Below are 23,885 nucleotides of genomic sequence, written 5' to 3' on the forward strand. Positions count from 1 at the left end.
ACAATTGGCCAACCGGAAATTAATAAATTGCTACCAGTACAACTTAACACTTAAGAAGGAAGAAAATAATTGTAGTAATAATGAACGCATTTTTAAAAAGAACATAGGTTTACTTCGAAAACACGAGTGTTGCAGGCATATCTTTGACTTTCAAGTATAGCATACTGGCAGGGGCTGCATAAATTATCCCTTTATGTAATAATTCACATTAAGATTAGATGGCAATTCGGCCCAACAAGTCTACACCAACTCTCCCAAGAATAACTCACCTAGACCAATTCCCCTACCTTACATTTACCCCTGACTAATGCACCTAACACTACGGGCAATTTAGCATGGCCAATTCACCTAACCTGCACATCTTTTGGACTATGGGAGGAAACCAGAGCACCCAGAGGAAACCCACGCAGACACGGGGGGAATGTGTAAACTCCACACAGGCAGTCTCCTGAGACTTGAATTGAACCCGGGTCCCTGGTGCTGTGAGGCAGCAGTGCTAACCACTGAGCCAAAATGTCAAAATTTTGCAAATATCTCAAGTATAAAGACATAAATAAATCTGATAAATGCTAGGATCTTATTAAATTTAAATTAATATGATCAAAATTCATTTCATTTCACATAGAGATGAAGAGAAGTGTAAAATACAGCTGTTGATGAACAAAATTATATTTAGTAATGTATATATTGAATGTTCAGTTATGCACGAAATTGTTCTATTTCTATTGATATTTAAAAAGATTTCTGTTCTTTGGGAGTGGTGATTGCACATTGCTGCAGGCAATTGCACTACGGAGGTATAACATTTCTTAAACCAGTTATACATTTTACGACATAAAGTCCGAGTAAATGATTAATTCATTTTAATTTATTTTTCTTCCCTCAGACCAGCAAAGAAGTACCACAGGTCAGTGCAATTCGCAAGGTAGGTTAATTGTATAATATATAGACTGTGATCCTATGAACCCAGCAGAGAGCTTCAGTCAAAAGAAACTAGGGTAAAAGTTGACTGCAACTCTGAAGACATGAATTGTACTCCATTCAAATGAGTCCCTTCTTGGTGGTGCTGCATTTAATATTTTACAGGCTGTACTACAATTATATTAAACTTTCAACATACTCTTGTTCATACAATAGCTGAACTTATATCACATTAAGTACTACTTTCATTCTAAATTTCTTTTGGAGAGGCCATTTATCATCTTGCATCATTTTGCAGTGAAAGGACACAACGTTGTTGTTGACTTCCTTTACCTCTGCCATTGAGATTATCTAATGAAGGTGTGATTTAGAAAGAACATCACAAAAATGTCATTTTTCTTTTCCCTGAGATAAATTATCTTGCTTCTTCAACCATTAGCTCCCCTCAAGCTACGGAACATCTCTCAACTGAATTATAGGGACTTAATTACAGACAGACCTAGATTTAAACCCATGCTTTCTGACTGGGAGGCAAGCACACTACTACTTAGAGTATTTGGCCACTCATAGTATCTATAATTTTTATGAATGAAAATATATTTTCAAAACTGCTTCATCCCATGTATCATGTACACTATTTAACTTCATCAGAACAACTTGGAAACTACAAAGATTCATGAGCCAGAATTCATGATAAGAATAGCAAAAACCTGAGCTGATTTATTCCTTCCTTCACTGTCTCAGAGTCAACTTAATTGCTGCATAAATTGATGCTACTTGAATCAACACAGGGAATCTAGGGCTCCTGCTTTATATGGCTCAACACAATCCAGGCACTTTATTTACATAGTGCTCATCAAGCTTAATTTGATAAATCCATTAAGTTGTTTTAATCATTAAATCAAGTTTATTGTATTATTTTTATGCTGTATTTCAATGACAGATATAAGCAATGTCTAACCTGATGGGGATGGAATACATGTGGCCACACTCCAATGCTTCAGCAGCCATCTGAATAGCTGAATTTCAGAGTGCTTTGAAGTTTTCTTGGATAAGACTAGAAAACAGTTGTCATTATAATTCCAATAAGATGGTGACACAGATTGCAAACATATTTATTCATAACAAATATCGCATGGATATAAATTTCTGTTTGTAATTGCTTCCTTGAAACCATTTGATAATTTGATCACCCATTGTACTTGTAATTCAGAAGTTTGAATATCAGAAATGAAAATGAATGATAAGGTCCCTGTCTCCAATTCATATTCTGTGAATTAATGCTTTGTTATATTCCCAGCTCCAATTGATATTTTTAACAAGAGAGAAACAACTTAATAGTATCTTTCAGTGGTGGTTTCTCTCATGAGGAATGCAGGAGGATATGCCAGAATATGCACAAGGCATACCGAAAAGTAAGCTGTCAACTTGGTGAAGCTACAAAACAGGACTAGTGTACCAAACAGAGTAAACAGCAAGTGAGAGACACAGCTAAATGATTCTACAGCCAGTGGATCAGATCTAAGCCTCTGCAGCCCTGCCACAAGCAGTTGTGATTGGTTGTGAACAATTTAACAACCTACTGGAGGAGGAGGCTCCACAGATAGCCCCATTCATTAGTACTGGGGAAGCCCAGCATATTTGTGCAACAGGTAAGGCTGAAGCACTTGCAACAATCTTTCGCTGAAAGTGCAATGATCAATTTCAGCCTCCTCAGGGGATTCCCAGCATCACAGATGCCAGTCTTCAGACAATTCATTTTGGTTCACATGATATCAAGACAATACTGGCTGTATCCTCTAAATAAAAAACAGGAAAAGTCCAATCTGGCCAATTACTGCCCCATTAGACTACTCTCAATCTTCAGTAAAATGATGGAAGATATCAGCACCAGTGCTGTCAGACAGCACCTGCTCACAATAACCTGCTCACTGATGCCCAATTTGGGTTCTACCAGAGGCTCCCCAGCTCCTGACCTCATTACAGCCTTGATTCACAGGTGGACAAAAGAGCTAAGTTCCAGAGGTAAGGTGAGAGTAACTGCCGTTGACATCATGGCTACGTTTAACTGCGTGTGGAGCCTCAGCAAAACTGCGGTCAATGAGAATTGGGAGGAAAGACCTCCACTGACTAGAGTCATACCTAGCACGAAGGAAGATGGTTGTAGTTGTTGGAGGTCAGTCAACTCAGCTACGGGACCTTTCTGCCAGGGAAGTGTCCCATGCTGAAACATCTTCAGCTGCTTCATCAATCATTTTCTATCCATCATAAGGTCCAGAATGAGAAACCTCTAACTTCCCTCTAATTTTCTTACTGGTCACACAGGCCTCTGCGGCCCATACATGGCAGAGATTTCTGAAACTGGAAACCAAAATGTGAATAGTGTGCCAACACCAATTGTGGTGCGGGGAACATTGAACTGGCTGGAAGTGCACATAGCTACACAGCTTGGAGGGATCCATCTGTATCCAACAAGAGAGATTCTAAACATCGCCTTGATGTTCAACGGCATTACCATCATCAAATCCTGCACTATCATCATCCTGGGAGTTACCATTGACCAGAAATTGAACTGGAGTAGCCATATAAATACAGTGGCTACAGGAGTAGGCCAGATGCTTGGTATTCCTACAATGAGTAGCTTAGCCCCTGATTCAACAAAGCCTATCCACCATCTACAGGACAAAAATCAGGGGTGTCATGGAATATTCTTCATATGCCTGCTGTGCAATACCAACAGCAGAATAAATTTGACACCATCCAGGACAAAGCAACCCATTTAATAGACACCTCAGCTTCAAGCATTTATCCCTTCCACCACCGATACTCAGTAACAGCAATGTGTGCAATCTACAAGACACAATGCAGAAATTTACCAAGACTTCTTTGACAGCATCTTTCTAATCCATAATCATTACCATCTAGAAAACAACAGTTACTTGGAAACATCATCATCAACAAGTTTCACTCCAAGCTCTTGCCATCTTGACTCCAAAATATATCCCTATTCCTTCACTGTCACTGGGTCCATATCCTGGAATTCCATCCTTAACATTTTTGTGGGTGTACCTACAATAAATAGTTTGCAGCAGTTCGAGAAAGCAGCTCACTACCACATTCTTAAGGGCAACTAAGGATTGGCAATAACTGCTGGCCCAACCAGTGATATCCATGATCCATGAGTGAACAAAATATCCTTTGATTATTCTGGGGAGATGATGGTGTAGTCATACCATCACTAGAGAAGGAATCCAGAACTCCAGTCTAATATTCTGAGAATATATGGCAATGTGGTTGACTCTTAACTGCCCTGTGTATTATAAATGGTGGCCTAATGAGAGATACCCACAACCTTGGAATAAATTAAGAAAAAACTATTTATGTAATGCAGTTATGAATGTGAAGTTTTATAAGATTATTATGTTTTATATTTAGTGCAAAGTCCAATGGGGTATTGATGGGTCAAATGAGGCAACGGTTTAGTGATATTATCATTGGCTGTTAATCCTGAGATCCAAGTAATGTTCTGGGGACCCAGGGTCAAGTTCTGCCATGGCTGGTGGTGGAATTTGAATTCAATGAAAACTCTGAAGTTAAGTCTCTAATGATGACCATGAGCCCATTGTTGATTGTTGGAAAACCCTATTTGGTTCACTAATGCCCTTCAGGAAGGAGAACTGCCATCCTTACCTGGTCTAGCCTACATGTGACTCTTAACTGCCCTTTGGGCAACAAGGGATTGGCAGTAAATGCTGGCCTAATCAGCGATGTCCTCATCGTGTGAATGAATAAAAAGAAATTACCTAAGGAACAACAGAACAAAGATCAGACCTACCAAGAGCAAAGTTCAAAAGGTTCATAAATGGAGCAAAGGCAAGAACAACTGGGGCAGCATGTGGAAAAACATTGTCTCACCAAGACTTTTGGGCGGAGAGAAAGAAGGAGACATCTCACAGAGAAACTAAGGGCTGTAACTGCTGTGGTCAGCAGATGATGTGAGTGCATCTTTTTAAGGACCATCAGGCAGAGTGCATGGGTAGGGAAGGGAGATGGTATGAATCTAATGGTAATCTAGTGAATCTCCAAGTTTCTTCCTCATGTGGCCAGTGGGGTAGCAATTGCCAGAGTAGACATTATTGCTCATACGGTATTCTTTTCAGGACTTTCCAGAAACTGAGAGAACCACCTTTTGATACTTGTTTCATATGAAAATTTGGCAAATTAGGGTAAAGTAAACATGTTAAAAGCTGAGAGCCATGTTAGACTGATATGGGCAATTCTTCAGAGACCAGGCTTGTGACATGCAACTTTTGGTTATGTTAGAAAGCTAAAGGCAGGGTATCTTTTCTCTTGCATATTAGACTATTAGCTATCTTAAGTAATGTTTAGGCTTTGTTATTTCTCATTCTTTTGTTGCAGTGGAAGCTGTATGACCTGAAATGTTGCCATGTGATCCTTGTTACTCGATCAATAAGAATTCAAATATCTAAGAGGTCATCCTCCATTTGTGAACATACCGCAATGTATAAGTAAGCCATATTGTCCAGCTTTGGTCCCTATGGTTTGCCAAGTTACTAGATCACTAATGAGCAGCAGTAGAAATGGCCTCAGCACTCCTGTACCAGGAAGAAAACTAAACTTTTCTTCATTGCTGGAATAGCGGATATTTAGAAGTGGATAAGGATGAGCTTGAGTTCCATTGAAAAGTTTCCTGTGCTGAATATCTTATTATCAATCCTTATCAAGGTGGAGGTATGAATAATGGCTGGTTAGGAAAAGGAAAACCAGCAGGTGAGAAACCAGCAAGCAAGAAATCAATGGTTTTATGGACAAGAGAAAGGGGAAAGGTTTTGGAAACTACTGGTGAAAGGCAATAAGAAATAAATGCTAATGGGATATTTGGAAGAGTGTTTAATCATTGAAAGCCTGCCCTTGCATATCTATGTTTTAATAGAAACTGTCGTGATTGTAATAAAGTCAGCCAAGGGGGCCTCATAGAACATGAGTTCCCTAACTGGGGCTGTTAACCTGGTCCAATTGGGGAGCCCTGGCTGACATATGTAAACAGGAATGTCAGAATTCCCGTTCACCCTGAGAGCTGGTTCCGAGGAAGCTGAGCCAGTGTGAAATATTATGCATGTGTAAATAAAGGGTTACTTGGTGATGGGATGTTGGCCTCTGTAGAGTTATTTCAGGAAGTGCACTCACCCTTCTCATCTCTTGTCCAGATTATGAGAGCAGTTATTGTAGTTCATATTTGTCTGACTCAGTTAAGTACTTCAATACAATCCAGGGAAGAATAGCTGAATAGCAATTCTTGTACATTATTGCTTGGTCTATCAGCATCGCACCAACAAATACAATGGCAAATTGAAGTGACATTTCTGAATATTGCTTATTGCCTTTTAATCAAAGCAGCTGTGTGGTTTGCAAAATGTTGGCGTCAATGATGTGCAGTCACTGTGGGAACTCAGATCTAAAGTAATTCATCATGGATCTAGGACTCAGAAGCACAACTGGTTTTGTCCTGTTTGTGCGTATAGTGTGGGTTGATATTGTTCTTTTTGTTCACATCTGTATGTTATTGTAATTTCACCAATTACTATTATTATTTATCATCTAGGATGAACAAGAAACTCTACCTGCTGAAAAATCTGATAAAATCACATCCCAATCACAAAAACGACTGTCAAAACAGGAAGATGCATGTCCTGAATCTGCACAGAAACTAAAAACTGAAGAAGAGGAGGTTAAACCAACTAAAAAGGGCTTCTTGAATTTCTTCAAGCAGACGGTAAATGCATCCTTTGTGCACCTTTTTAAATAGATTGCCTCCAGTACTGAGATATTGGGCTGAATTTTAACGGAAACAACAGACTTCTTGCGTGATGCACAGGATTGCTGGTGTCTGAAAAGCCTATCTCTTAATCCAAACTGACCTTCAAATCTCCCCATTTCCAACTTAACTCCAGAAATGAGATGCAACAGACAGTGTAATCTAACTCATTCAAGTCCATTGTCATGGACTGCAACTTAGTTCATGACAGTGATGCTACGAGCTTTAACTGCTGCCAGCTGGGTATTCCAAATGTCTGGCCAGCCAGCAGCTTTGCCAAGAAGAGGAGAATGCTTACCTACCACTGAGTCCCAGTGCCTTCCAGAGTAACCTCTGTCATCATGTAGTCCCTAAATATTTTCACCTTGAGGTCTCCCTCCCACAATGGGGCGCCGAGACTCAAACCATTGACAGCAGGTGCTTAGCTCTCTCACTCACTCATCAGGATCCTCTGATCCATCCCTGCCGCTCAAACTCTAATTTCCTTCCACCCTCAAACTTTCTCACTGTGGCATCCAATAAGGCTTTAAGTTTCCCCACCACCAGGGTTCTCCAGTCTGTCCTTCTATCTCTAAGCCTGTATCAGGTCTCTCCAACTTTACTCCAGCCTGCTCTGCATCCCACTCGGTGGTACCCTGCCCCAGTAAACTTCCATCGCCCTGCCCCTTGATGTTCTACCCTTCTCATAGTAAGCCATCATGCAACCCTCTGCTTCTTCATGGCCCTTGGATTAAAAGTCTCATATTCTACTGATTTAATTGTCATTGACCAGAAACTGAACTGGACTAGCCATATACATACAATGGCTATAAGAGCAGAACACAGGCTAGGAACTCACCCAGGCTCCAATCTTATCTTCTTTAGTTCCCTGCCCAAATACAGGTCATTCCAGGACCACCGTGACCTCTATTTTATTTATTCACTTGCAGGATGTGATTGTTGCTGGCTGACCATCATTTATTGCCCATCCCTAATTGCCCTTGAGAAGGTGGTTGTGTCACGCAGCAGAAAAGGAGTTAGATCCCAAATCTACCCTAGCCGTAAAAGGGATCAAACCCCATGTTGTTGACACCAATCTGATCAACACTGGCTTTCCTGCCAACTGCACTCCAAGAAATCTGAGTTGTTGTGGTAACACATACTTTTACCTGTGTCTGTGAGTCTGTGCATGTTGTAATGTGGAGTTGTAGATTGTGATGGTAGAAGCATTGCTTAGGCTTCCCAATTATTTTGTTCAATCACATTGCACTGCTTTCATTACCTGTATTCTGCCCACATGTGTATGGAGTTATTTTCCATGTGATCAGCAGATAGAGCTGAATGTTGTAACTACCTTTTGGTTTGTCATGTTAGCTCAGAGACTGACAGGATATCATTAGTTGACTTTTTTATTTGTTGCATTTGGTCGTGCGTCTGCTGACCATTGAAGGAGTGGAATCCTTTCAGTTATCAGTACCTATTAGATAAATGGACATTATTCCAACAAAATTCTAATTCATGCCTGACGGATGGTTCCACAGTGAGCCAGGAGGTGAGTTCCTAGCCTGTGTTCTGCTCTTGTAGCCATTGTATGTATACGGCTAGTCCAGTTCAGTTTCTGGTCAATGACAACCCCTAGATGTTGATCGCAGGGGATTCAATGATGGTATACAAACAAACATCGAAGGTTGATGGTTAGCTTAATTCTTGTTGGAGATTATCGTTGCCTGGCACTCTTGTGACAGGAATGTTGCCGTCAAAGTTAAATCTGATGCACTGTCATTTTAGAGGCAGAAACGCACCAAGGCAGCAAAAGGAAAGCTGCTATGCCTCTGAATTTTGCAGTGCCTCTCTTTAACTGTCACTGCCAGATCACATTGGCAGTGAAAACTGGGCTTCCTTTCAAACTGAGCAACAACACTCAGAGGCACATGCTCATTGACAATACTGACAATGTTAATAATGGGACCACAGAAGTTTACAGTATATAAGGAGCACATTCAACCCATTATGTAGACTCTTAGTTAGAGCAATCTGAAACTAATCCCACTGCCCTGCTCTGTCTTCATAGCCATATATCTTTCATGCTTTTGAATGTTCATTCATTCTTTCCAAAAATGATGCAGTGTTGTCTGCATCAGCTACTCAGTATTGGAATTGTTAAGTTTCTTTGTTCTTTCCTTAATTCACTATCTTTGCATAATGTCTTTTTCCCCTAAAGTGAATTACCTCACACTTATTCACATTTCATTGTACCTCCCATCTGTCTTTCTAATCTACCCTCCTATTTATGTTCTGGAGTCATTTATGCTTCTCCACAATGTTTGCTAAAATTCCCACTGTTGTGTCAGCAGTAAATTTAAAATTTGTACTGTCGAGAGCAAATCATTTATAATGACCAAAAACAGAAGCGTACTCAACTCTGAACCTCGGAATTTACTTCTGTTTGTCAGAGACTTCTTTTCTGCTCAAAGCATGTTTAAAGTTTCTGAATGCTTTTGATTGTATTCAGCAAACTTTTGAGGGATTTTGGAGACCGTCTAAATGACGAATTGCTGAAAATGCATTTGTGAAAAATTTATATTGGATTTACAAACAAAGATCTTTACAACAACTTTTATAGTTTTCAACAATTTATTTCGTCCTGCGAGTCATTAAAGAATATTCTTCATTTACAAATGGTGCTTGTTAGACGCAATATTGATTGAAAACGTGATGGCTGTAAGCAGTAATCAATTACAGATATTCAGTGTTATTTCATTAGAAACACTCATAAGTCATGACCTTAGCAGAATGTAGTTAGTGTTGTTTAAGGCCACATCAAATACCATGTGGCACAAATTAAGTCATGTTTCAATTTAGACCAGGAATTTGTATCATTGATGTTGACATACTTGTTACTAATCTAGTGTGTAGCAGGCACAATCTTATTAGGTAGTGCAAATTACCAAGCCAATAATGGACTATATAACAAGAACGGCAAATGAGACTATGAAACATTAAAATTAGACTAATTTGAGTTGGAACCTTGCCTCTGGCATTTTCCCAAAGCATTTATGAAATTCTCAATAGAAAATAAAAGACACTGTCCACCAACACCAGACCATGATTCTGGAAGACACAAGAGTGTACATCAGATGAGCTAAGGATAAGTTAACAGATTCAGATATGTCACCATCCTTGTCAGAATATCTGAACAGCCTTCATCATTGAGACTGACAAATGATACATTAAATAATATATCCACCAGTAAATAACTCCAAATCATATCCCAGAAGGGAGAAAATTTAATAAGTTTTCACACAGAAGGGAAATCTCTTGAAAATGTTAAAAACTTTAAAGTTAGTAATTAAGTAAAATACACAGAAATGTTATTATGAGAAGAATTTAATAAAGTATTAACCTGTATTGTGAGTTTCCTTTCTGAAAATATACATAAACAAATTTTAACTGTCTCCATAACATTGGAGGATATCGTAACATAACAAGGAGTTACCAGCTCTGATGCTTGCTATTCTGTGATTGCTGTCCTTGAAAGTGAATTGGGAATTGGCAATCACACAGCAAAGCAAACACACACAATAAATTCAAAAGATAAAACACAACACATATTAAAAATCTGAAAGGAGAACATGTAATTTTGATGGCAAGCTTGCAAACAAAACGACATAGCTTATCTTTTCCAATCTTAGATGCACACTGAGAGTCTGCAATTTTGGTTTAATTTTCAAAAAGCATGTGAATCATTTTAATTGTCTTCCTTTTGTTTGTTGTTTTTGATAAATACCAGCTCTTCATGCTGTTTCCAGAAGCCCTTTCAGTTCAACATATTACAACAAACATCCTTAATGGAAGGAAAAGTTGATTAATGCTGAAAGCAACTGTTCTAAAAGAAACAGAGCAGGTCAGAGCTGATAAGAAAAGCCAGGATCAAGTTATCTATTCTGCGGTGATATGATGCTTATTGGTGCTGCTGACCTTGCACTCAGTGGCATCATTAAGACATCTATAGAATGGATAGTCAGCAACTGACTGTACATTTCAATATGTCTTAATAAACTAATAGTAGTTTGTTTCTATGATTACAGCCAGTCAAAGAGGATGAAAAACATGCCGATTCTATGGACTCAACTGTAAAAGGTTCTGAAGCAAAGGTAAATGTGTTTATGATTTGTCATAATGTTCAGGGCACAGATTTATTAAAGTATTAATGTCCCATGAATTTTAGAGAAAACTAGTTGTGCTCAATTATTTTTATTCATTCATGTGATGTGAACGTTAATGGTTGGGCCAGCATTCTGGGCTCCTCCCTAGTTGCCCTGAAGGTGGTGGTGATGAGATGTCCTCTTGAACCACCACAGTTAATTTGGTGTAGAAACACACAAAATGTCACTAGGGAGGGAGGGAGGGAGTGCCATGATTTTGACCCAGCAACACTGAAGGAATGGTGATATATTTCCAAGTCAGAATGGTGAGTGGCTTGGAGGGGAACTTGAAAGAATGGTACTCCCATATATCTGCTGCACTTGTCCTCCTTAATGGTAGTGGTCATGGGTTTGATAGGTTCTATCTAAGGAGCCTTGCTGAATTTCTGCAGTGCATCTTGTGGATGGTACACAGTGCTGCTACTGGGTGTCAGTGGCGGAGGGAGTGGAGTTTTAGGTATGTTGTGCCAGTCAAGCAGGCTGCTTTGTCCTGGATAGTGTCAAACGTTTCACTGTTGTTGAAGCTATACTCATCCAGGCAAGTGGGGAGCATTCCATCACACTCTTGACTTTGGGGAGCCAGGAGATGAGATACTCACCACAGTATTTCCAGCCTCCAATCTACTCTTGTAGCCACTACTTACATGGCTAGTCCTGTAGGGTTCTGGTCAAAGGTAACCCCCAAGATGTTGATAGTGGACAATTCAGTGATGGCGATTTCATTGAAATCAAGGTATGCTAATTAGGTTCTACCTACAGGATGTGGTCATTGTTTGGCATTTGTGCACCATGAATGTTACTTGCCATTTTTCAACCCAAACCTTGATGTTGTCCAGGTCTTCTACATTTGGATGTGGACTGCTTCAGTATCTGAGGAGTCATGAACAGTGCTGAAAATTGTGCTATTGTCAGCAAACTCATTACTTCTGACCTTATAACACATTGATGATATTGTAGGTACAGAAATGGAGATCTGCAGCTTCCTTGTGAAGCTCCATCAAGTGGTAGAAATGTGAAGGGCATCAAAAGAAACAGCCAGCAGTCATTCTTCAAAGCAAGAACAATGTTCAGTGGCAAATTGCCAATGGTAGGCCAGAAAGATTAAAAAAAAAGCTATGGCACAAAAACCATTTTCGAAAGCTTTAGCAGGAAATAGGAAACCTCAGCGGGTGGAGAATAGGTCCCGTGAGGTGGGAGTGGTGGCAGAACAGTTCAGAGAATTCATCTCTCAGAGAAAATGCTCAGAAAACTTTCATGAGTCATAAGTTTTATTTATTTGAGCACTAGTTGAATTTCTTTGATGTTACATATGCAGGTTAAGACCAAATAGAGTCATCAATGTCAGCAGAATTATGGTGAATGAATAGGACTAAGACTCTCAAACATAATTCAGTCCTTCTTTCAAAGTAATGCATCCTGTCCATTTTGAATTCCTACATCCACACTTAAATACAACCTTTCAGCTGCAAAAGGATATAATTACACTTTGTCAATTTTATATTCACAGCTCCTCTAATATAGATTGATTAGATGATTATATAAAAATGCCAGTGAGTTTTTATTTATTCTTGGACTGTGTGTAACATGGGAAGGACCACACTTTTTTTCTAGAACTAGCTTTTATAATGCTCAATACATTGTGGCAGAATACCATTCAGACAACATGAGTTTATTATCACTTCTTACTTTACAGGGTATTGTCACTCCTCACATCACTGTTACTGTCACTCCTTACTGCCCTGTGCACTGTCATTCCTTACTGCATTCTGCACTGTGACTCCTTACAACACTGTGCACTGTGACTCCTTACGGCACTGTGCACTGTCACTCCTTACTGCATTGTGCACTGTCACTCCTTACTGCGCTGTGTACTGTCACTCCTTACCGCACTGTGTACTGTCACTCCTTATTGCCCTGTCACTCCTTACTGCCCTGTGTACTGTCACTCCTTACTGCACTGTGCACTGTCACTCCTTACTGCCCAGAGTACTGTCACTCCTTTCTGCACTGTGCACTGTCACTCCTTACTGCACTGTGAACTGTCACTCCTAACTGCACTGTGCACTGTCACTCCTTACTGCACTGTCACTCCTTACTGCCTGTGTACTGTCACTCCTTACTGCATTGTGCACTGTCACTCCTTACTGCCCTGAGTACTGTCACACTTTACTGCCCTGTGGACTGTCACTCCTTACTGTACTGTGTACTGTCACTCCTGACTGCACTGTGCACTGTCACTCCTTACTTCACTGTGTACTGTCACTCATTACTGCACTGTGTACTGTCACTCTTTACTGCACTGTGTGCTGTGACTCCTTACTGCACTATGCACTGTCACTCCTTACAGCACTGTGCACTGTCACTCCTTACTGCCTGTGTACTGTCACTCCTTACTGCATTGTGCACTGTCACTCCTCACTGCCCTGAGTACTGTCACTCCTTACTGCACTGTGTACTGTCACACTTTACTGCCCTGTGTACTGTCACTTCTTACTGCACTGTGTACTGTCACTCCTGACTGCACTATGCATTGTCACTCCTAACTGCTCTGTGTACCATCACTCCTTACTGCCCTGTGGACTGTCACTCCTCACTGCCCTGTGTACTGTGACTCCTTACTGCACTGTGCACTGTCACTCCTTACATTCACTGTGTACTGTCACTCATTACTGCACTGTGCACTGCCACTCCTTAATGCACTGTGCACTATCACTCCTTACTGCACTGTGTACTGTCACTCCTTACTACCCTGTGCACTCAGTCCGTACTGCACTGTGCACTGCCACTCCTTAATGCACTGTGCACTATCACTCCTTACTGCACTGTGTACTGTCACTCCTTACTACCCTGTGCACTGTCAGTCCGTACTGCACTGTGTACTGGCACACCATATTGCACTGTGTACTATCACTCCTTACGGCACTGTGCACTGTCACTCCTTATTGCACTGTGTACTGTCACTCCTTACTGCACTGTGCAATGTCACTCCTTACTGCACTGTGCACTGTCACACCTTACTGCCCTGTTTACAGTCACTCCTGACTGCACTGTGCACTGTCACACCTTACTGCCCTGTGCACTGTCACTCCTTACTGCACTGTGCACTGTCACTCCTTCCTGCCCTGTTTACTGTCACTCCTTACTGCACTGTGTACTATCACTCATAGAGTCATAGAGATGTACAGCATGGTAACAGACCCTTCGGTCCAACCCGTCCATGCCTACCAGATTTGCCAACCCAATCTAGTCCCATCTGCCAGCGCCTGGCCCATATCCCGCTAAACCCTTTCTATTTATACACCCACCTATATTCCTCTTAAATGTTGCAATTGTACCAGCCTCCACCACATCCTCCGGCAGCTCATTCCATACACATACCACACTCTGCGTGAAAAAGTCTTAGGTCTCTTTTATATCTTTCCCCACTCACCCTAAACCAATGCCCTCTAGTTCTGGACTCCCCGACCCCAGGGAAAAGACTTTGTTTATTTATCATATCCATGCCCCTCATAATTTTGTAAACCTCTATAAGGTCACCCCTCAGCACTCCTTACTGCACTGTGTACTGTCACTCCTCACTTCCCTGTGCATTGTCACTCCTCACTGCCCTGTGCACTGTCATTCCTTACTGCACTGTGTACTGTCACTCCTTACTGCACTGTGCACTGTCATTCCTTAATGCCCTGTGTACTGTTACTCCTTACTGCACTGTGCACTGTCACTCCTTCCTGCCATGTGTACTGTCACTCCTTACGGCACTGTGCACTGTCACTCCTTACGGCACTGTGCACTGTCACTCCTTACGGCACTGTGCACTGTCACTCCTTACGGCACTGTGCACTGTCACTCCATATTGCACTGTGTACTGTCACTCCTTACTGCACTGTGCACTGTCACTCCTTACTGCCCTGTGTACTGTCACTCCTCACGACCCTGTGCAATGTCATTCCTTACTGCACTGTACTGTCACTCCTTACTGCATTGTGCACTGTCACTTCTTACTGCATTGTGTATTGGCACTCCTAACTGCACTGTGTACCATCGCTCCTTACTGCATTGTGTAATGTCAATCCTTACTGCACTGTGCACTGTCACTCCTCACTGCCCTGTGCACTGACACTTCTCATTGCCCTGTGTACTGTCACTCCTCACTGCCCTGTGCACTGTCACTCCTTACTGCACTGTGTACTGTCACTCCTTACTGCACTGTGTACTGTCACTCCTTACTGCACTGTGAACTATCACTCCTTACTGCATTGTGTACTGTCATTCCTTACGGCACTGTGCACTGTCACTCCATATTGCACTGTGTACTGTCACTCCTTACTGCACTGTGCAATGTCACTCCTTACTGCACTGTGCACTGTCACTCCATATTGCACTGTGTACTGTCACTCCTTACTGCACTGTGCACTGCCATTACTTACTGCCCTGTGCACTGTTACTCCTTACTGCCCTGTGTACTGTCATTCCTCACTGCCCTGTGCACTGTCACTCCTTACTGCACTGTACTGTCAATCCTCACTGCACTGTGCACTGTGTACTGTCACTCCTTACTGCATTGTGCACTGTCACTCCTTACTTCACTGTGTACTGTCACTCCTTACTGCACTGTGTACCGTCATTCCTTACTGCCCTGTGCACTGTCACTCCATATTGCACTGTGTATTGTCACTCCTTACTGCACTGTGCACTGCCACTCCTTACTGCACTGTGCACTGTCACTCCTTACTGCCCTGTGCACTGTCACTCCATATTGCACTGTGTACTGTCACTCCTTATTGCACTGTGCATTGCCACTCCTTCCTGCACTGTCACTCCTTACTTCCCTGTATACTGTCACTCCTTACTGCCCTGTGCACTGTCACTCCTTACTGCACTGTATTGTCAATCCTTACTACTTCTGGATTAGTGGTGCTGGAAGAGCACAGCAGTTCAGCCAGCATCCAAGGAGCTTCGAAATCGACGTTTCGGCAAAAGCCCTTCATCAGGAATAAAACGTCGATTTCGAAGCTCCTTGGATGCTGCCTGAACTGCTGTGCTCTTCCAGCACCACTAATCCAGAATCTGGTTTCCAGCATCTGCAATCATTGTTTTTACCTTGTCAATCCTTACTGCACTGTGCACTGTCATTCCTTACTGCCCTGTGCACTGTCACTCCATATTGCACTGTGTATTGTCACTCCTTACTGCACTGTGCACTGCCACTCCTTACTGCACTGTGTAGTGTCACTCCTTACTGCCCTGTGTACCATCACTCCTTACTGCACTGTGTACCATCACTCCTTACTGCCCTGTGTACTGTCACTCCTTACTGCATTGTGCACTGTCACTCCTTACTTCACTGTGTACTGTCACTCCTTACAGCATTGTGCACTGTCACTCCTTACTGCACTGTGCACTGCCACTCCTTACTGCACTGTGTAGTGTCACTCCTTACTGCCCTGTGTACCATCACTCCTTACTGCACTGTGTACCATCACTCCTTACTGCCCTGTGTACTGTCACTCCTTACTGCATTGTGCACTGTCACTCCTTACTTCACTGTGTACTGTCACTCCTTACTGCATTGTGCACTGTCACTCCTTACTGCATTGTGTATTGTCACTCCTTACTGCAATGTGCACTGTAAATCCTGACTGCATTGTGCACTGTCATTCTTTACTGCATTGTGCACTGTCACTACTTACAACCCTGTGCACTGTCACTCCTTACTGCACTGTGCACTGTCACTCCTTACTGCATTGTGCACTGTCATTCCTTACTGCACTGTGCACTGTCACTCCTGACTGCATTGTGCACTTTCACTCCTTACTGCATTGTGCACTGTCACTCCTTACTGTACTGTGCACTGTCACTCCTTCCTGCATTGTACACTGTCACTCCTTACTGCACTGTGGACATTCACTCCTTACTGCCCTGTGTACCGTCATTCCTTACTGCACTGTGCACTGTCATTCCTTACTGCACTGTGCACTGTCACTCTTTACTGACTGTACATACTGTCAGTCCTTACTGCACTGTGCACTGTCAGTGCTTACTGCCCTGTGTACCGTCAGTCCTTACTGCACTGTGCACAGTCACCCCTTACTGCACTGTGCACTGTCACTCCTTACTGCATTGTGCACTGTCACTCCTTACTGCACTGTGCACATTCACTCCTTATTGCCCTGTGTACCATCATTCCTTACTGCACTGAGCGCTGTCATTCCTTTCTGCCCTGTGTACTGTCACTCCTTACAGCAGTCTGCACTGTCACTCCTTACTGCACTTTGCACTCTCACACCTCACTGCCTCAGTACTGTCACTCGTCACTGCCCTGTGCACTGTCACTCCGTACTGCACTCTGCATTGTCACTCCTTACTGCACTGTGCACTATCACTCCTTACAGCACTGAGCACATTCACTCCTTACTGCACTGTGTACTGTCACTCCTTAATGCCCTTTGTACTGTCACTCCTTACTGCACTGTGCACTGTCATTCCTTAGTGCACTGTGCACTGTCACTCCTTACTGTACTGTCACTCCTTACTGCACTGTGCACAGTAACTCCTTACTGCACTGTGCACAGTAACTCCTTACTGCATTTTGCACTGTTACACCTTACTGCATTGTGCACTATCACTACTTACAGCCCTGTGCACTGTCACTCCTTACGGCATTGTGCACTGTCACTCCTTACTTCACTGTGTACTGTCACTCCTTACTGCACTGTGCACTGCCACTCCTTACTGCACTGTGCACTGTCACTCCTTACTGCCCTGTGCACTGTCACTCCATATTGCAGTGTGTACTGTCACTCCTTATTGCACTGTGCACTGTCACTCCTTACTTCCCTGTATACTGTCACTCCTTACTGCCCTGTGCACTGTCACTCCTTACTGCACTGTATTGTCAATCCTTACTACTTCTGGATTAGTGGTGCTGGAAGAGCACAGCAGTTCAGCCAGCATCCAAGGAGCTTCGAAATCGACGTTTCGGCAAAAGCCCTTCATCAGGAATAAAACGTCGATTTCGAAGCTCCTTGGATGCTGCCTGAACTGCTGTGCTCTTCCAGCACCACTAATCCAGAATCTGGTTTTCAGCATCTGCAGTCATTGTTTTTACCTTGTCAATCCTTACTGCACTGTGCACTGTGTACTGTCACTCCTTACAGCATTGTGCACTGTCACTCCTTACTTCACTGTGCACTGTCACTCCTTACTGCACTGTGTACCATCACTCCTTACTGCCCTGTGTACCATCACTCCTTACTGCACTGTGTACCATCACTCCTTACTGCCCTGTGTACTGTCACTCCTTACTGCATTGTGCACTGTCACTCCTTACTTCACTGTGTACTGTCACTCCTTACAGCATTGTGCACTGTCACTCCTTACTTCACTGTGTACTGTCACTCCTTACTGCACTGTGTACCGCCACTCCTTACTGCAATGTGCACTGTCACTCCTGACTGCATTGTGCACTGTCACTCCTTACTGCACTGTGCACTGTCACTCCTTACTTCACTGTGTACTGTCACTCCTTACTGCACTGTGTACCGCCACTCCTTACTGCAATGTGCACTGTCACTCCTGACTGCATTGTGCACTGTCACTCCTTACTGCACTGTGCACTGTCACTCCTTACTTCACTGTGTACTGTCACTCCTTACAGCATTGTGCACTGTCACTCCTTACTTCACTGTGTACTGTCACTCCTTACTGCAATGTGCACTGTCACTCCTGACTGCATTGTGCACTGTCACTCCTTACTGCACTGTGCACTGTCACTCCTTACTTCACTGTGTACTGTCACTCCTTACAGCATTGTGCACTGTCACTCCTGACTGCATTGTGCACTGTCACTCCTTACTGCACTGTGCACTGTCACTCCTTACTTCACTGTGTACTGTCACTCCTTACAGCATTGTGCACTGTCACTCCTTACTTCACTGTGTACTGTCACTCCTTACTGCACTGTGTACCGCCACTCCTTACTGCAATGTGCACTGTCACTCCTGACTGCATTGTGCACTGTCACTCCTTACTGCACTGTGCACTGTCACTCCTTACTGCATTGTGCACTGTCATTCCTTACTGCATTGTGCACTTTCACTCCTTACTGCATTGTGCACTGTCACTCCTTACTGTACTGTGCACTGTCACTCCTTCCTGCATTGTACACTGTCACTCCTTACTGCACTGTGGACATTCACTCCTTACTGCCCTGTGTACCGTCATTCCTTACTGCACTGTGCACTGTCATTCCTTACTGCACTGTGCACTGTCACTCTTTACTGACTGTACATACTGTCACTCCTTACTGCACTGTGCACTGTCATTCCTTAGTGCACTGTGCACTGTCACTCCTTACTGTACTGTCACTCCTTACTGCAGTGTGCACTGTAACTCCTTACTGCCTGTGTACTGTCACTCCTCACTGCCCTGTGTACAGTCACTGCTTACTGCCCTGTGTGCCATCACTCCTTACTGCACTGTGTACTGTCACTCCTTACTGCCCTGTGTATCATCACTCCTTACTGCACTGTACTATCACTCCTTTCTGCACTGTGCACTGTCACTCCTTACTGCTCTGTGTACTGTCACTCCTTACTGCACTGTGTACCATCACTCCTTACTGCACTGTGGATTCTCACTCCTTACTGCACTGTGCATTGTCTCTCCTTGCTGCCTGTGTCCCCTCACTCCTTCTTGCCCCGTGTACTGTCACTCCTTACTGCACTGGGGACTGTAACTCCTTACTGCATTTTGCACTGTTACACCTTACTGCATTGTGCACTGTCACTACTTAAAGCCCTGTGCACTGTCACTCCTTACTGCACTGTGCACTGTCACTGCTTACTGCACTGAGTACCGTCACTCCTTACTGCCCTGTGTATCATCACTCCTTACTGCCCTGTGTACTGTCACTCCTCACTGCACTGTGCACTGTCATTCCTTACTGCTCTGTGTACTCTCTCTCCTTACTGCACTGTGTACTGTCACTCCTTACTGCACTGTGCACTGTCACTCATTACTGCCTGGGTCCTGTCACTCCTTACTGCCCTGTGTACCATCACTCCTTACTGCACTGTGTACCATCACTCCTTACTGCACTGTGCATTGTCTCTCCTTGCTGCCTGTGTAACGTCACTCCTTACTGCACTGTGCACTGTAACTCCTTACTCCATTTTGCACTGTTACACCTTCCTGCATTGTGCACTGTCACTACTTACAGCCCTATGCACTGTCACTCCTTACTGCATTGTGCACTGTCACTGCATACTGCACTGAGTACTGTCACTCCTTCCTGCCCTGTGTACTGTCACTCCTTACTGCCCTGTGTACTGTCACTCCTTACTGCACTGTGCACTTTCACTCCTTCCTGCCCTGTGCACTGTCACTCCTTAGTGCACTGTGCACTGTCACTCCTTACTGCACTGTCATTCCTTACTGCAGTGTGTACTGTCACTCCTCACTGCCCTGTGTACAGTCACTGCTTACTGCCCTGTGTACCATCACTCCTTCCTGCACTGTGTACTGTCACTCCTTACTGCACTGTGCACTGTAACTCCTTACTGCATTTTGCACTGTTACACCTTCCTGCATTGTGCACTGTCACTACTTGCACACCTGTGCACTGTCACTCCTTACTGCATTGTGCACTGTCACTGCTTACTGCACTGAGTACCGTCACTCCTTCCTGCCCTGTGCACTGTCACTCCTTCCTGCCCTGTGCACTGTCACTCCTTACTGTACTGTCATTCCTTACTGCAGTGTGTACTGTCACTCCTCACTGCCTTGTGTACAGTCACTGCTTACTGCCCTGTGTATCATCACTCCTTACTGCACTGTGTACTGTCACTCCTTACTGCCCTGTGTACCATCACTCCTTACTGCACTGTGTACTGTCACTCCTTACTGCACTGTGCACTGTAACTCCTTACTGCATTTTGCACTGTTACACCTTCCTGCATTGTGCACTGTCACTACTTACACACCTGTGCACTGTCACTCCTTACTGCATTGTGCACTGTCACTGCTTACTGCACTGAGTACCGTCACTCCTTACTGCCCTGTGTACTGTCACTCCTCACTGCCCTGTGTACTGTCACTCCTTACTGCACTGTGCACTGTCACTCCTTCCTGCCCTGTGTACTGCCACTCCTTACTGCACTGTGCACATTCACTCCTTACTGCCCTGTGTACCATCATTCCTTACTGCACTGTGCGCTGTCATTCCTTTCTGCCCTGTGTACTGTCACTCCTTACAGCAGTCTGCACTGTCACTCCTTACTGCACTTTGCACTCTCACACCTCACTGCACTGAGTACTGTCAATCGTCCCTGCCCTGTGCACTGTCACTCCATACTGCACTCTGCATTGTCACTCCTTACTGCACTGAGCACATTCACTCCTTACTGCACTGTGTACTGTCACTCCTTAGTGCACTGTGCACTGTCACTCCTTACTGCACTGTGCACTGTCACTCCTTCCTGTCCTGTGCACTGTCACTCCTTAGTGCACTGGGCACTGTCACTCCTTACTGTACTGTCATTCCTTACTGCAGTGTGTACTGTCACTCCTCACTGCCCTGTGTACAGTCACTGCTTACTGCCCTGTGTACCATCACTCCTTACTGCACTGTGTACTGTCACTCCTTTCTGCCATGTGTACTGTCACTCCTTACTGCACTGTGCACTGTCACTCCTTACTGCTCTGTGTTCTGTCATTCCTTACTGCCCTGTGTACTGTCACTCCTTACTGCCCTGTGTACTGTCACTCCTTAATGCCCTGTGTACTGTCACTCCTTACTGCACTGTGCACTGTCACTTCTTCCTGCCCTGTGCACTGTCACTCCTTAGTGCATTGTGCACTGTCACTTCTTACTGTACTGTCATTCCTTACTGCAGTGTGCACTGTAACTCCTTACTGCCCTGTGTACCATCACACCTTACTGCACTGTGTACTGTCACTCCTTACTGCCCTGTGTACCATCACTCCTTACTGCACTGTGTACTGTCACTCCTTTCTGCCCTGAGTACTGTCACTCCTTACTGCTCTGTGTTCTGTCATTCCACACTGCACTGTGTACTGTCACTCCTTACTGCCCTGTGTACTGTCACTCCTTACTGCACTGTGCACTGTCACTCCTTACTGCCCTGTGTACTGTCACTCCTTACTGCACTGTGCACTGTCACTCCTTACTGCCCTGTGTACTGTCACTCCTTACTGCCCTGTGTACTGTCACTCCTTACTGCACTGTGCACTGTCACTCCTTACTGCCCTGTGTACTGTCACTCCTTAATGCCCTTTGTACTGTCACTCCTTACTGCACTGTGCACTGTAACTCCTTACTGCATTTTGCACTGTTACACCTTACTGCATTGTGCACTATCACTACTTACAGCCCTGTGCACTGTCACTCCTTACTGCACTGTGCACTGTCACTCCTTACTGCATTGTGCACTGTCATTCCTTACTGCATTGTGCACTGTCACTCCTGACTGCACTGTGCACTTTCACTCCTTACTGCATTGTGCACTGTCACTCCTTACTGCACTGTGGACATTCACTCCTTACTGCCCTGTGTATTGTCATTCCTCACTGCACTGTGCACTGTCATTCCTTACTGCACTGTGCACTGTCAGTCCTTACTGCACTGTGCACTGTCAGTGCTTACTGCCCTGTGTACCGTCCGTCATTACTGCACTGTGCACAGTCACCCCTTACTGCACTGTGCACTGTCACTCCTTACTGCATTGTGCACTGTCACTCCTTACTGCACTGTGCACTGTCACTCCTTACTGCCCTGTGTACCATCATTCCTTACTGCACTGTGCACATTCACTCTTAACTGCCCTGTGTACCATCATTCCTTACTGCACTGTGCGCTGTCATTCCTTTCTGCCCTGTGTACTGTCACTCCTTACAGCGGTCTGCACTGTCACTCCTTACTGCACTTTGCACTCTCACACCTCACTGCACTGAGTACTGTCACTCGTCACTGCCCTGTGCACTGTCACTCCGTACTGCACTCTGCATTGTCACTCCTTACTGCACTGTGCACTATCACTCTTACAGCACTGAGCACATTCACTCCTTACTGCACTGTGTACTGTCACTCCTTAATGCCCTTTGTACTGTCACTCCTTACTGCACTGTGCACTGTCACTCCTTCCTGCCCTGTGCACTGTCATTCCATGGTGCACTGTGCACTGTCACTCCTTACTGTACTGTGTACCATCACTCCTTACTGCAGTGTGCACTGTAACTCCTTACTGCCTGTGTACTGTCACTCCTCACTGCCCTGTGTACAGTCACTGCTTACTGCCCTGTGTGCCATCACTCCTTACTGCACTGTGTACTGTCACTCCTTACTGCCCTGTGTATCATCACTCCTTACTGCACTGTGTACTGTCACTCCTTTCTGCACTGTGCACTGTCACTCCTTACTGCTCTGTGTACTGTCACTCCTTACTGCACTGTGTACTGTCACTCCTTACTGCACTGTGGACTCTCACTCCTTACTGCACTGTGGCATTGTCTCTCCTTACTGCCTGTGTACCGTCACTCCTTCTTGTCCTGTGTACTGTCACTCCTTACTGCACTGGGGACTGTAACTCCTTACTGCATTTTGCACTGTTACACCTTACTGCATTGTGCACTGTCACTACTTACAGCCCTGTGCACTGTCACTCCTTACTGCACTGTGTACTGTCACTCCTCACTGCACTGTGCACTGGCACTCCTTACTGCATGGGTCCTGTCACTCCTTACTGCCCTGTGTACCATCACTCCTTACTGCACTGTGCATTGTCTCTCCTTGCTGCCTGTGTACTGTCACTCCTTACTGCACTGTGCACTGTAACTCCTTACTGCATTTTGCACTGTTACACCTTACTGCATTGTGCACTGTCACTACTTACAGCCCGATGCAATGTCACTCCTTACTGCATTGT

At 44.1% G+C, this 23,885-nt stretch overlaps 1 protein-coding gene across 5 annotated transcripts in view; it reads left to right on the forward strand.

Moving 5' to 3' along the window:
• The window catches only part of bcas1 (brain enriched myelin associated protein 1), a 147,321-nt gene that overhangs the window by 82,344 nt on the left and 41,092 nt on the right, over positions 1-23,885 (forward strand). For 4 of the 5 annotated variants that reach the window (XM_043710235.2, XM_087994946.1, XM_043710239.2 and 1 more), the window contains 3 exons: positions 887-925; positions 6,545-6,715; positions 10,825-10,890. In XM_043710235.2, the coding sequence (XP_043566170.2) occupies positions 887-925; positions 6,545-6,715; positions 10,825-10,890 (276 nt within the window). The remainder of the gene's footprint in view (positions 1-886; positions 926-6,544; positions 6,716-10,824; positions 10,891-23,885) is intronic. The other variant, XM_087994948.1, reaches the window with a different exon arrangement.

The sequence above is a fragment of the Chiloscyllium plagiosum genome, unplaced genomic scaffold (assembly GCF_037043375.1).
Source record: "Chiloscyllium plagiosum isolate Xiang-an unplaced genomic scaffold, Cpla_swu_hap1 HiC_scaffold_15, whole genome shotgun sequence".
Taxonomy (NCBI): Eukaryota; Metazoa; Chordata; class Chondrichthyes; order Orectolobiformes; family Hemiscylliidae; genus Chiloscyllium; species Chiloscyllium plagiosum.